Raw genomic sequence first — 14,363 nt, 5'->3', positions numbered from 1 at the left:
ATCAACGAAATCATCAGAGTTCTAGTGGCATTTTTTCACTTGAACGCAGAAGCAGTAGTTCAGAAAATTCCATTTCATTAAAGTCTAGCTCTGTTCCAAATTTATCAGACCAGAAGGAGGAACTTGTACAAACAAAAAATATTAATAAAGAAAACCCTTCTAGTGCCCAAGTAAACAGAAATAAACACCAGGAGAGTGCCTCTGGTACCTTCAAGGTTGCAGATGAGCAGCAGAGAACTAAGAGCGCTCTGGAACAACCTAGAAATGTAAAAGGAAGCTTGAGAGAAGGACTAAATGCACCAGGCTTAAATGACAGCTCATTTGAATCCATTTCTTCCGGTGAAATGCCAGAAGCTACAACTGCAGATGATATGCAGAAGAAACACACAGCAGGTTTTCTTTCTGGATTTTTTCACATCTCTTCCAATGAAAACACACCCAATAATCAAGACTTGACTGTTAAAAGTGAAGGCGATGGCCAGAAAACCAGTTCTCCTGGATTATTTTCTGGCTTATTTAAATTTGCTTTGAGTGAAAATGTGTCTGAAAGTAAGCAAGAGAAGGTGAAGTCAAACTCTCTGGGCTTCATGAAGCTTTTTGATAGAAGTGATAATTCTCGCTCTGAGAGAAAATCCAGCAACTTGGGAATGACTTCTGATACTCAAAGCAGCACTGTAGAAAAGCACGAAACTTCCAGCTTCTTAAAAAATCTCCTGCCCAAACCAAAGGAGAAACCAGAAAATGTGAAAATGGAGTCTTCCAAAAATACCGGCTACCTGTCCGGTACAAGAGTAAATAAAAAAGCTGAGCCTCATGTTCCCCAGTGTGGGCATGCTGTGTTCCATGATGCTCTAAATCCTCAGGACAAAGTACAAGACTTATCTGGAAAGCCTGTAAATAGCAGGCATATCCCAAATCAAGATGCAGAATCTAGAGTTCTTCCAACCCTTTTAAACAAAGGATCAAATGAATTTCTCACTGTGACTAATAAAAGCCATAACTTTATAGAGCAGTACTCAGATTATCAGGAAACAAGAAGTCATTCTAGCTTTGAATGGGAGTATGACGTGGGGGAATGTGCTGCTGACACTCATGGAATAGCATTACCAGTTTACTATGTATTAAACCAGAATTCTGTTCCGCCCTCTCATTTCTTGAACTGGCCAGAAAATGATATGGTAGTGAATCTCTGTAAAAAGGATGGAAATGCAAATGTAATGGATTGGCAAACTAATGCCAATTTTGATGGACAGAGTTTAGATTTAAGTGTGGTGTCGTATGAATCATTTGACCAGTTAATGTTTCAAGATGTTTGTTCAGAAGAAAATGATAAACAGACTACTAATTCTCTCAATGAAAATTATAGCAATTTTCTATTTGAAATAGATGGCAGTTACTCATTAGAAGAGATGCCCATGGATTTAAGTTATTCGTCTGGTGGTGATGGAACTATGTGGACCCTAATTGACCAAGAGACTTTAAGTATGGATGAGAGCTTTATGTACTCCTCCTATAGCTGGGAGTACCAGGAGTGGCTAATGATGCTTGAACAGGGTATATGGTGGCCATCAGAAGATGGTGATTGTGGGTACTACATGTACAGTGATAGCCAGTACGTGTATTCGCTGCTCACTGATCCAACTGGGCAGTATGTCTATGTGTGTGCTCCTGAAACGTACTCCTATCTAGATTGCTGGGATTATAACTTTCACGTGGGTTCTGTTCCAAGAGCTATGTTAGAAGACAGCATGATTGCTGTTTGTGGTTTTAAAGTCCCTCTGGGCAGTGAAGATGAGCTGTTCTGGTTTGTTGAAGAAGAGTCTTTAGATGATTACACAACCAATAAACCTCTGGATTTGTCAGTAGCTTTGCAGAGAAGTGATCAGTTAATGAACATGAACTTGGAGACTTTTTCACAGATGTTTGAAGAATCTATTTATTATCAGAGAGAGCAGCCGTTAGACTTCTCAGGTTATAAACTTCAAAAACTCAAAGTAGACTTAAGACCTGAAACAGAAACCCTGAATTATTCAGAGGAATCTCCTCTAACCCTTGATCTTAGAACATGTTCCAAAGCAGCTTTTAATAAGTCACTGAGTAAAGAAGTCCATACCAAGCAAGTGGATAAGACTGTCCCTGTGACAACTACTGAGGGTGGATCATCAGGATTCTTTGGTTTCCATCTGTTTCAGTCTACTCCTAAAGCTGAAGAGACTGTGGTATCCACTGAAAGAGTAACAGAAGTGAAAAAGACTGAAGAAGATAAGAAAACACCTGTGAACAAAGTTACCTCTTTATTTTCTGCTTTGGGTGGCCTGATTGGAAAGTCTTCAGGTCCTGACTCTCGGGAAGATTCTGCCTTGAAGAAAAAAGATGTGCAGTCAAAATCACCTGAAAATAAAGCTGATGATTTATCGCTTGCACTGAATGGAAAATTAGGAGATGAAGCACAAATAGGGCAAAAGTATCCTATTACATCTGAACTGAGGACAAATACTTCATCAGAATTTAATTTGGAGTCTACTAGAAGTGAAAAACATGAATTAAATCAGAATGAAATCTTTTGTGTTAAAAAAACAGGATTAAAAAAATCTCCTTCTCAACTGAGCCAAAATATTCCAGATGGCAGGCCCATAAGAGAAGAGAGACCCGTTAAAGCAATGCCAGTTTCTAGGCATCTTGAACGCCATGAGAGTAGTAATGAGCCCAGACAGTCGCAGCCAGGTCAGAGCCACCCAGTCGCCGAGCCTGAGGAGACGTTATTTAAAAGTGCTCTGAAACTGTTCAACCTCGGGGAAGATTCTTCTGCAAGCTCAACTGCCAACAAACCCCAAGCTTCTGGATTTTTTGACTTCTTTAAAACACAAGTAAGCAAAACACCACAGCCATCACCAAATCTGGAAAAGAATCGAAGCAATAAACCAGAAAAGATGATACAACTGGAACAGAGGGAAACCTCTAGCACCTCATCATTGTTTGGATCCCTTGGAGATCTCTTCAAAGTGGAGACTGTCTCTTCTCAACCAACCTCGAGTGCTATGACTCTGCCGAAAACCAATGGCAGAACTGTGGCTGAGTCGAAAGAAAAGAATGAAAAGCCTGTTGGTCATCAGAGCGCCAGTATGCCATGTCTGTCCTCCGCCCCTAAGGAAGGTGTAGGAGCGAAAGGCATGGACAAGCAGATCTCCCCTAGTCCTGATGTGCAAATGGAAGACCTGAGCAGAAAAGCTGAGGAGGAGTCTCCTGATGGCAAAAGAGTTCCTCCTGGAAATGCTTCACAGAAGCCAATGTGTGTAGGTCCCAAAATAGGCCAACTGAGTCATTCAGCTGTGCAGCAAAACAGTGTGCCCACGGTTACACCAAAGCAACAAGGAGCAAATCTTTTAGGTGCCACAGTTAATCAGACAAAGCCAAGCAAGCCAGATCAGACACCTAAAGAATCTGGTTTCAGTTTGCCTTTCAACTTGTCAGATATTACCACTTCAAAATCACAGCCAGCACAACCAACCAGTAGGAACATATTCTCATTCCTCACTGGTTCAGATGAGCCAATGCCTTCAGCTCCTGCTGGTGCAAAGCAACGAGAAACAGAGGGGCTGTTTCGTCTGCCCTCCTTCTTTTCCAGCAGTCCAGCTGCTGAGAAGAGCATGCCTCAAAGAAGTACTACCTTTAGCTTCTTCAATTTGACATCTTTTTTGGATGAAAAGCCACAAACTGCCCCAAGACAGGAGAATGATACAAAACGAGCTCAATCGGTGAACTCCAAGCCATATATGAAGCAAAGTATTTCCACTGACTCTGGTGTCAGAATTAGCAGACCTGCCAGGCAACAAGATGCAGACAAAAAAGAGGTTGATGATATTATTGCAGCAGTGACTGGTAAACAAACATCTAATAATCTCACTCTCTCAGAAAATAAATCAGAAGTGCTGGAAGCGGAAAATATTGTAGAAAATGTTGCTGAGGTAGTTGAAGAGAGTGACAGAAAAAATCTTCTGCAGACTGATGGCAATGCAGTAACCAATTCGGCTGTTTCTGATGCTTGTTTTGAGACTCCCAGTATGCAGGAGGTTTCTCGGGGCCAAGAAGCTATTTTGTTAGAGGCAGAAAAATATATTCTGGGTAGTACAGGGAAGATGGACAGCATTGCATTTTCTATTGATAAGAAGCAGCCTTATTCTTCAAAAGAACAAACTTCTGAAAATGGAGATTATAGCATGGTCTTAGATGATAAAAGGGATTCAGTGAATCTAAATGGCATAAATATTGCGAGTGACATAACAAATGAGGCAGTCTCTAAAGAAGTAGCGTGTTTACAACGGCATGAGTTGCTAGAACATAAATTACCTGAGCAAACTCTTGGTGACGGGTTACAACAAGCACAAGAGCTGCAATCTCTCTCTAAAATGCCAGATGCATCTAATTTACAAAACAGACCTAAGGAATTGGAGAGTGATAAATCAGTACTTGATTTTTCAGTTGAAATGTTTTCAAGTTTCATGACAAAAATGAGACCTCCTAAAACGCTATCTGGTTTCTTCTCACAACCTGAAGCTCCAGCACCTCCTACTGCACAGAAGAAGAGCACCTCTTTCTTTGGTTTCTCATCCCTCCCAAGTGGTCCAGCTCCAACTTTCGCAAATGATCTTTTTGGCATCTTTAAAGGTCCAAAAGAAACTCCAAAAGAGATGCCTCCAAAAGCCACCACTAAACCTCAGAGTGGTAGCGTGAAAGATATCATTGGGTCCATTCCAGACTCTATAAAGACAGAAGATGCATCTTCAGCCAGAACATCTAAAATAGATGCCCCAAGCTCTCTGAAGCAGGATAAGTTGTCTGTTTCAGCAGAAGAGAAGGCCACAAAAGAATCTCTTATGAAAATAGAAACTGAAGAAAATAGGAACGCAGAAGCCTGTAGAGAGGAACCACTGAGGAACACTTTAGAAGCAGTGGTCTCTAGTGAAGATCAAGCCCTGGATGTCCTACAGTTGGATAGTGACACACAGTCCTCTGAGATGGTAGAAGCTAAACTGTGCCAGTTTGATTTCAGTAATGCAGTTGATACAGAGCAGACTGTGGTCACTGACCAGACTGATGTAAATCCATGCCAATTAGATGTGGGCTTTTCACATGTAACAGAAGAAGCAGCTGCTTCAACAGACAAGGCAGTCATTAATTTCCTTCAGACTGGCTCTAGCAGTGGGCTTGAACTGGAAATCGAAGCCCCACCTAACAGTGTAGACACAAACTTCTCCCAATCTGATCTTAATGCTACACTTGAATTGGAGCCTGCTGTTACAGGGGACCAGGCAAATGCTAGTGCTGATCAGCTAGACCTGAGCAGTGGCATTGGAACAGAACCCGCAGCTCCAGCTGATGAACCCAGTGTTCATCTGCTCCCACTGGATGGGGAGAAAACAAGTGAAATGGAACGAAGAACTGCTGAACAGACAGAGCATTTAGCAGTTAACAAGGTGCCTGGAGAAAGGATTGTCTCCAAATGTGATATGGAGAAACAGGATCAACCTAGTAACGTTTCTACAGATGCAAGCAGCAGTAAACCAGTCTTTGAAATACCAAGCATGCCCAGTTTGCCAAAGTTCAGCTTTATGTCATCTGCTGATAGCGGGAAGCCATTTGGATCATTCTTCTCTCAGCAGCCACCTTCTGTTAATAAAGCAGGGGCAGACCAGGGCCTCATGTCCAGCTTTAAGAAATTTTCTTCAACTCTGTTTGAAGGAGGCAGTGAAGAAAAGGTGAATAAGCCAGAGAGTGCCCAAGGAGTAGTATTTGGAAAAAAGCTAGATTTCTCCTTTCCCTGGCAAAAAGACAACAGGGAGGCCCCTGTCAACAGGGAACTGCATGTACCACCTCAGGCTTTGTCAAAACCAGATGACAAGGTGTTAGGAACAGTCAGTTCAGATGAAAGCACAAAATCTGCAGTATCAGATCAACTAACTAATGCAAATACAGAAGTAAATTTGTACTTAAAGCAGACTGACACTGTAGACAATGAACTTTCTGAAGAGCCATCTGGTGCTGGTGCTGCTGTTGATGTATTCAACAAAGAGCTGGAAGAGAAAGTTGATAAAGAGTCTGAGGATCAGCAGAACGTAATTTCCGGTGAACTAGAGAGAGATGATCAGGCAGAAGAACGGGAAACGAACCAGCCTGAACTGAAAGAAACTGAGCTCAGTTCTGCTCCGAACGGAGCATCACTTCATCCTAGCACACAACCTGCAGATCTGAACAGTGTGGAACAACTGAATGAGAAAAGGCCAGTTACAAATTAGGCATAATAAATGGTTTAAAGCAAATGACCATTTATAATGCAATAGTGCAGCAGTAGATATTGGCCTTGGTGTCTGATGTTTGTAGCTCAGTCCCATCCCTATTTGTTGTCAAGTGTTTGTAGTATTACTGATAGTTGTCACAAGAGGATGTGGCAAGCTGTTAGCACTAGTATGCATAGGCCCTTGTACCATTTTCTCAGCTTTCTTCCTTTCCTTTTTGTAGGTGTAATTAGTTTTCCCCTGTTCTTATACTATATGCACTGAATGAGATGCTTTTAGTGCTAATTTCGTTATCCTTTCAGAACTTAATTCTTTGTGTGTTAATTCTGCTGTGTACAATACACTTTGCTTTCTTGTTTAGTGATGGTTTTGTTATATTTGCTAAGGAAAAAGTAACAGTAGATAACGCATTGTGGGGAATGAGCATGTTTTCAAAATGAAAAGTAAACACTTCTAATTATTGAGAGAAATCTAACTTACCACTAATGCATTATAGAACTAAATAGGTTCATTTCACATTATTGAGGTTTTAAAAACATTTCCAGAGATATCAGTGAAGGTATTCTAATGCTTGCTCTTCCTAAAAACTGTGCAAAGGTTATATCGTGCAGTTAGGGAAGCTACTAAAGGAAGCTAGCAGTATTTCATGAATTTGAATTCAGTTCTGTACACGTGTTAAGTTACAATTACCCTCAAAAATCAAGGCAGGGACTTGCTAAGCTTTCAGCTGTGGGCAATGTAAGTGGAACTTGTTGTGCTTTTAATCCTGCAGTTGTTACACTGGACTCCAAAACTTCCTATCTGACATCAAATTAATCTAAATTCTAAATGTGCAAGTAGGAGAAACATTAGTACAGCTTAATTTCTTGGATTGCAATGTCTACTGTGGTTCAACTGTAGTTTCCTGACTGCACGAGAAATTTCCATGCACTCTATTTTGTGTGAGGATTCCAGGGATTCACTCCTGGAAGCGGTATCTTGAATCATGGAGGTCAGGCCTCTGCTGTGTTGGGCTTTTTTTATATAAATGAAATTCTTGGGAAAGCTCTGTTGGAGTGAGATGTACAGCTTCCCTTTATGAACAACTGCTTCTAATTTTGTAATGGATTTTATGTTGATTATCTTAACCTTAATCTTGACTTTAATGTTAGAGTTAACTGCAGTTCTTAGCAACAGTCAAATTAAATGGTCATAGTAAAGCCCATGGCTGCAGTGAAACCATAGAAGGCAAAACCACTTCCATTCTGAATTCCTGTGTTTCCATTCTTCATCCCGTCTGGCTATTAAAATACCTTCACCAGCAGTTTGTAGCTGACTTTAATGGAAGGTAGTTTATGGGTGTCAGAAAGACTGCTGTAATTCATTAACATATGTGGTCTGTATACTGGTAGGCTGTGTATTGAGTATTTCTACTACCTACCAGAGTTTTAAAGTTTAGTAGTCTAGAGCTAGTTCAGGGAGCATAGTTGTTAGATATGACTTAGCAACGTATCTTTTCAGTATTTCTAGTGTCTCATGCAGGTTGTTAGATGTGCAGGTTGCTTTGTGTTTCTCCAAGCCCCTGCTTTTTTTTCCTGACGAAATCTCTTATTCTCTCATAGCCCTGCTGGCAGTAGTAGATATGGCTCCTCTTGTAATGTCAGCCAGGGAAGCTCTCACCTAAGTGAGCTGGACCATTCCCATGAAAGTGCCCATGGCTCTGAGCAAGAAGATGACCACCAGGAAAGGGAGTCGAACCATTCCTACCACAGCTCTGGCAGCCACCAGAAGGATGGCCAGACCTGGCTCAGGGAGCAAGAGGAGCCTTGTGGCAAAGGAGAAGAGGAGAAGATCTGTGAGACAGAGGGCAAACATACAGATCATTTTGCAGCTAAGTCACCTCTGGAACTTGAGAAGCCCAAAGACGTTGATGCAGGAGTTCAAGTGAGGTAGGTGAAATGCTGTATCGTTGAGTTCTTTTTAACTAATTTGTAGAGGATTCTTCTCTTTGTTGTTGTCTGGAGCAAACTGTGTGCATTATTATTGCCCTCTTCTCTAACAACTAACTTGGTGTTGCTGATCTATGAAACATCTTTATGCACAGGACCAGATGTTTTTTGAGACATTGGCTATTAAACTATGTTTGCTGTGTACGTAAAGAGGAACACCTGCTAGGGTCTTGAAACTCATTTGCTGTGTTTTATTTCTTGTTCAATGAGCCCATTCTGGCCCAGATTGCTGCTTGCTTTGCTCATGTGTGATCAAGCTTACATGCAAGCAACCAAGCACTACATCTAGTGATGGTGAGAGCTGCACCAGTTCCTTCCTGCTGTAGTAGGCTGCCACAGTTAGCTGGTCAGAATTAAGGTTTATGTAGTTGTAGGTTGTAGACTTACGGTATGAATAGACAAGTTGCTCTGACTCACCATGGCAGATTTTCTTGTCCTTTTACTTTCCAAGCTGTTGGCAGTATTGAAGTCAGCCATCACAGCTGAGTTTGGAGGAGGAATGCTCTGGATGATGTACAGCTTTACAGCGATTCCACTACTTCTGCTTTGGGAGTGACTGTGCTTTTTTTAATGATGGAATTAAGTCATAGCAGCCCCTAATGTGGATACAGTTATGCTTTGTAGATTAGGGGTTGTTTTTGTCTGGCTCGATTACATCCGTGGAAGGATGTTTGCCTGCCTGTGCCCAGAGCTTTGAAGGTAACCATATCTTGACACCAGTGTAACTGTACTTATGTGAGACAATAAACCACAGCCAAAACCCTGCAGTTTGTGTGGAGGCAACCCTTACGCTAAGGATGTAAAAAAAGGAAAACAAGACTAGAAAAAGTGTTAAACTCTTTTTAAACTCTGACTCACTTTCTTCTTCTCCTTACAGATCAGCAGAAGTCTTGTCCCAGAATAGCTGGCTTATATTTATTTACATGGAGGGTTATTCACACAGTCTATTTCAGGCTAATTTAGGCATCTAACTTGGATATTACTGTATCACTGCCTCCCTTTCTCTCCACTCTCTGGAAACACTTTCCTGTCTCCCTGGAGTATACAGGGAACTTAGCTCTGAGCAATCCTTTTAGTTGCACCAGAGCTAGAGCTGTAGCACGGATGGTGTGCCTTGTTGCTATAAGCTAAATATATAAATATATAAATACTGCCAGCAGTCCCTGATGCTTTGCAGACAGGGAAAAGGCTCATTCCAGAATGGCTGACACCTCAACAGCAGACACAGGGAGGAATACAACCAAAAGCCCAAAGTATCATGAGGTCAGGGAGAATAAAACATGCTGTGCAACACATAGTTATCTGGCAAAAAGGTTCCAACTCAAAACTTTAGAAAAGCTGAAGAGTGGACTGAGGAAGGTGCAAAGAGTGGGTAAAACACACTTAAGCCTTGTTGCCAGGCTTTTTTCCACTCATTCCCACTGAAGAGGGGCCATAAATTTGTAGCAGTAGGGGTAAGTGGGAAGTGACAGTAGTTAGAAGGGACTGGCAGCAACCGGGGGGAAATAATAGTTATGGATGGAAATTTTTCAGTCTACCTGCTTGCGTGCAGCTGTGATACCAGTGTGATGAATCGGCTTGATCTGATTAACTTCCCCCTTCCCAGATCATGTGTCAGGTTGTATTTACTTGGGGTCTGTGGGTTATTTTCACTTCTGCAATTGAAGCTGTGATTGCGCTGTGTAATGTTGAGTCTTTAATATTACAGATGAGTAATTTTCATATCCAGTTTTTCTGTTTCTTGTCCTTAAGCTACCGTGGTGATAATGAGCCACCACTGTTTTCTACAGCGAGAGCCCGTTGGATTCAAGCTATTAGCAAAGTACGACTGCAGCTTCAAGAGGTAGGATGGAGTATGGCTTCGCTCCTTCTCTGCGCTTTCTGGATTTCAGATCTGTGGCTGAGGGTTTCATTTCTTTTTCCTTGGGAGACACCTCTTACAGTTTTTATGTTTCACAGACAAAAAGATAATCAAGTGTATTGCATAGGACTGTAACATGTTGTGATGAGCCCTTGGTCTTGAAACTATCTCATTCTTCCAAACATTTTGGAGGTTTGTTGTTTGGAACTAGAGAGTAATTCTCAGAAAAGATACAGAAGCAGAGAAATTAGCTCTGAATTTGTAAATAATAATAATTAACATAAAAGTTTGGGACTAAATGGTTCATGTTAAACTGTTCAAAATTAGATGGCTTTTCAAGCCAACCCCAGATTCTCTTGTTAGCTCAGTAGGCGTTAACTGTATTATGCTTCTTGCGAAGATTTATATCAAATATATTTATATATACTAATTAAAAGTGAGTGTATAAAACATCCTGATATTTCCATCTCCAAAAAGTAAGATTTAAAAATAAATAATCTCAATTTGGGAAGTCAAAAGAAAAAGGTTGTGACATTTTCTTCAACAATATAAACACTAGTTTTAGAAAAAAGCAATTAAGCCACCAAAAGTGTGTATATATTTAAAAAAAAAAAGTCTCATACTTTCATCCATCTGTATGCCCACAGAAATAGAACATATGGTGTGTTCATTTCCTACAGATGATAAACTATTGCCTACTATCCAATGTGCACAGTTAATATCTTTCATTTAAAAATGCTATTTTCTTCTATAACTTTTTTTTGTATGGAGCAATTTTACAGCATCTAACTATCCCTAGCAGAACTTCTGTTTTTTTCCTGGATCTTTTGCAAGTTTTTGTCTCGGAAGACATTTGAAGCATCATAGCAGAAACTTTTTTTTTCCCCTTGGCTTATCCAGATTGTAAATTCTTTCTTTCCCATCTGCCAATTACTATATTACTTCACTTTTGAGCAGAATAGCTTTGGATCAAAACTGTCAGTGTTTTTGGTTAATCCCAACAATTGGTATTTAAGATCACCACTGGCATCTAAGTAGAAAGGAAGTTTCTGTTGTAGTTTTGTAGTGCATGCAAGCAAAACAGTTTAGTCGTGTGCATTATGGAAAATGTGTGTACAAACATACCAGAGAGGGCAAGAGATTCAGTGATGCCTCTCCCTGGGTATCTCTTTTTTTCTGAGAGAGCACAGGGAAACTGTCAGAAGTGAGAGATGTTTCAGCATCAATCAAAATTTTGTGAATTTCTCCTGAATCGAAAGGAAGTTATGCCTTGAGATGGCTGCTACAGCAATCCTTGTTTTGGTATGATAACAAAATATCTCTTAGGAGATTAGTTTGAAATGGAACTCAAAATATCCTTAGTCAGTCTTCCCACACCATAGCAGGATTCGCTTTGCCTTGACTGTGCCTAACAACTTTCTGTCCAAACTTCTCTTAAAACAAAAAATCAAAGTGATGGAGCTTTCCAGCAGCCTGCTCCAGGGTTTAGTTGTCTTTGCTGTCCAAAAGCTTTGCTTAACCTCTACTCTGGATCTCTCTTGCCCCGTATAAATCCATTTCTTGTGGGTAGGACCAGCTGTAATAGAGCAGAACTGATTCCCTTCCCCTCTGAAACAGTGAAGAAGGGCTGCTGCAAACAGAGAACCAAGTCCTCACTCACTCTTCTCCTATTCACGGAATGACCCTTTTTCTTTTACCTTTTCTTGTCAATATTTTTAGGTACTCTTTAATCAATGACTCTCTTCTCTGAAGTGCAGTGTCCAAAGCTGGATGTAGAAGCCTAGTGGTGAGCCTGCTGATCTGCACTGGCGAGTGAGGAAGACTTTGTTCTCCAGACTCTGATCCTGATATCCCAAGATATCAGATACCCTGGTGCGATGGTGCCTTTTTATTGCAGAGTAAAGCTGTTGACACACAGTTAGCTTCTTATCAGAAGAGCTCAGCGTTCTTTCTGAAGAAGGGCTTTGTCAGTTGTTCTCTAGCCTATATTTGTGTTGGATTAGATCTGTACATGGCTTTGCACTTGTTCTTACATTATTTTTTTTGTTGCTTTCCACTCCTGAAGCACACTGTCCTCTGTCTCCTCCTAATCTGATGTGCCTACATATCTTTCAAATCAGATGAAAAAGTTGTGTAGTGCCCAAGCTGCCAGGTTGTGCCCTACCAGAGCTGCCTGTGGGACCCTGTTTGACACATTCACTGAGTTTGGCTACACTGAATGTAATTTTTTCCAGTATGTTTGCATCCATTTTAGCAGTTTCATCCAGAACTCAGGATATAACACTTCCACTGTTCTTCTCCTACCTCTAAGAATAACTCACCTTGTCATAGAAGGAAGTTAAATGCATTTGACAGTTTTACTCTTGATGAAACCATGCCAACTGTTACTTCCCTCCTTTTTATGTTCTAGTGATTTACAAATAATCTGATTATTTGTTCCAGTCTTCCCTTCCCAGGAAGGGAAAAAAGTCAAGTTAGCTCTTTCATAGTTATTTAAATCCTCCTCTCTCCATTTTTTAAGGATAAATGCTAGCTTTGCCCTTTTCCAATCTGCAGGTGCATTGCCTGTTTTTCAAGTTCTTAAGTGTTAATGCTTGACGATTGTCAGTGTTGCAATCTAAGTACCTGATGATGAATATTCATCAGGGCCAGCTGATTTAGAAATAACTACCTTCTGTATTTGATCTCAGATTTGTTTTCCTTTATTGGAGCCTATTTCCTAACTTGCTAAACTTTTTTTTTTTTAAACAATATTTAACTCTGTCAGCTGTCTGACTGCAGTTGTCACTTCCAGTGAAGAATGAAGCAAATAAGGCATTAAATGCTTGAGCCTTGTTAATGCCATCTAATGATAGCTTTCCCTTCTTGAAAGCAGTTGTCATGTTGTATGTTCTCTGCTAGCTGTTTAATTTTGTTCTTTGGCCTTTTGATTTCTTTCCTGCATGTTTGTGCTCATCCTTAAAAACTTTGTCAAGAAGAAATGTCTACTTTGAGGTCCAAGCCCTCTGAAGAGCTTGTGATGTTCTTGAACTGCCCTCTCGTTGCACCTCTTTTCCTTCCTCTTCACTGGGATAGCTTGTGGTTGTGTCAGTTAATGTTTTTTCATTAACCGTCAGCAGCTTCCTGAACTCCCTTCTCTTTAAGCCTGTTCTAGCAACTGATTTTTTGAGTATTGGTTTGCTTGCTTGTATTCTATAGTGTTCACCTAGCTCTTCTCACTCCTTTCCTTCCAAGCTATCAGGAAGATTGTTTCAGTTTTCCAAGATGCCTTTGCCTTCTCAGCTCATCTCTGTCTCTAGTCTAATGTAGAAGAGCTTCTCTGCTAGTTGCTTTCTGCATCTAGTGCATCGTCTGCTCATTTTAAGACCTCGTTTGGCGGAAATACAGACTATCCAGAGAGGTATCTGGGTTTTAAAGTGCCATGTGATGGTAAAATCTGGTATTTCAGGTGATTTCGGGGGTAGTTAGAAAAGGTCTAGCCTATAGTTTATCTTCCCATCTTCTGTCATTACCTGGAAGCCTTCAGGAGGACTGTCTCCCTCTTTCGTTCCAGCCCTTGAAGCAGGTGCTTATGTCCTTAACGTTCAGGGCAACTGGAGGCACTGGCCTCCAGCTCTTATCCCTGTTCTCATTCCTCAGTGCGTGATGTTCTTTCATATTAATACTTGTGGAACTCCAGCTCACTGGTCTGAGCTATTGGATTCCTCTCACATAGGCTACTGAGACGGTTCTAATGACTCTTAATTGTTAATGATCTGGGCAGGAATTTGAACAAAGATCTGGCCAGAATTTGAACAAATAACACCCAAGAAGTTTCCATATGTGATTACAAATCCCCTGAGCAATTCAGCCTCCTACCTGGGAAGAGATTAATATTCATGTGAATAATATACATGCATCCTACAGCACCATGAGTCAGAAATGTAGTATTTTAATTAAGACTTGACGGTTATAAAATGGCACAGATTTGTAACTATGCACATTAAAAAGGCTTAGTGGTAGCATGGATAGAATTTTTTCTTCTTTTCTACTATTTAGCTAGTTTTCTTTCTGTACTTGTGAAAAAGGAAACTTAAGTATGCCAGAATCAAACAAGGGTTTTCAGCCCTGAGAGGAATGACTCAATAATTCTCATCTTCACACTTAGAATCTTGTCTACAAAGAGAGATTAACTGATAGCTCTTCTGCTGCAGTCCCTCTGTGGGAGCTTTTTTTTTTTTT

The 14,363-nt window shown here is 40.6% G+C and overlaps 1 protein-coding gene across 1 annotated transcript in view; it reads left to right on the top strand.

Annotated features, from left to right (window-relative positions):
* Positions 1 to 14,363, top strand: part of UNC13B (unc-13 homolog B) — a 189,036-nt gene that overhangs the window by 43,599 nt on the left and 131,074 nt on the right. The window contains 4 exon segments of the mRNA XM_026069194.1: positions 7,895 to 8,221; positions 10,034 to 10,124; positions 11,900 to 11,975; positions 11,978 to 12,007. Of these exon segments, the coding sequence (XP_025924979.1) occupies positions 7,895 to 8,221; positions 10,034 to 10,124; positions 11,900 to 11,975; positions 11,978 to 12,007 (524 nt within the window).

Source organism: Apteryx rowi, unplaced genomic scaffold (assembly GCF_003343035.1).
Source record: "Apteryx rowi isolate R43461 unplaced genomic scaffold, aptRow1 scaffold_289, whole genome shotgun sequence".
Lineage (NCBI taxonomy): Eukaryota > Metazoa > Chordata > Aves > Apterygiformes > Apterygidae > Apteryx > Apteryx rowi.
The sequence above is the reverse complement of the archived record's forward strand: the minus strand, read 5'-3'. Positions and strand labels throughout refer to the sequence as shown.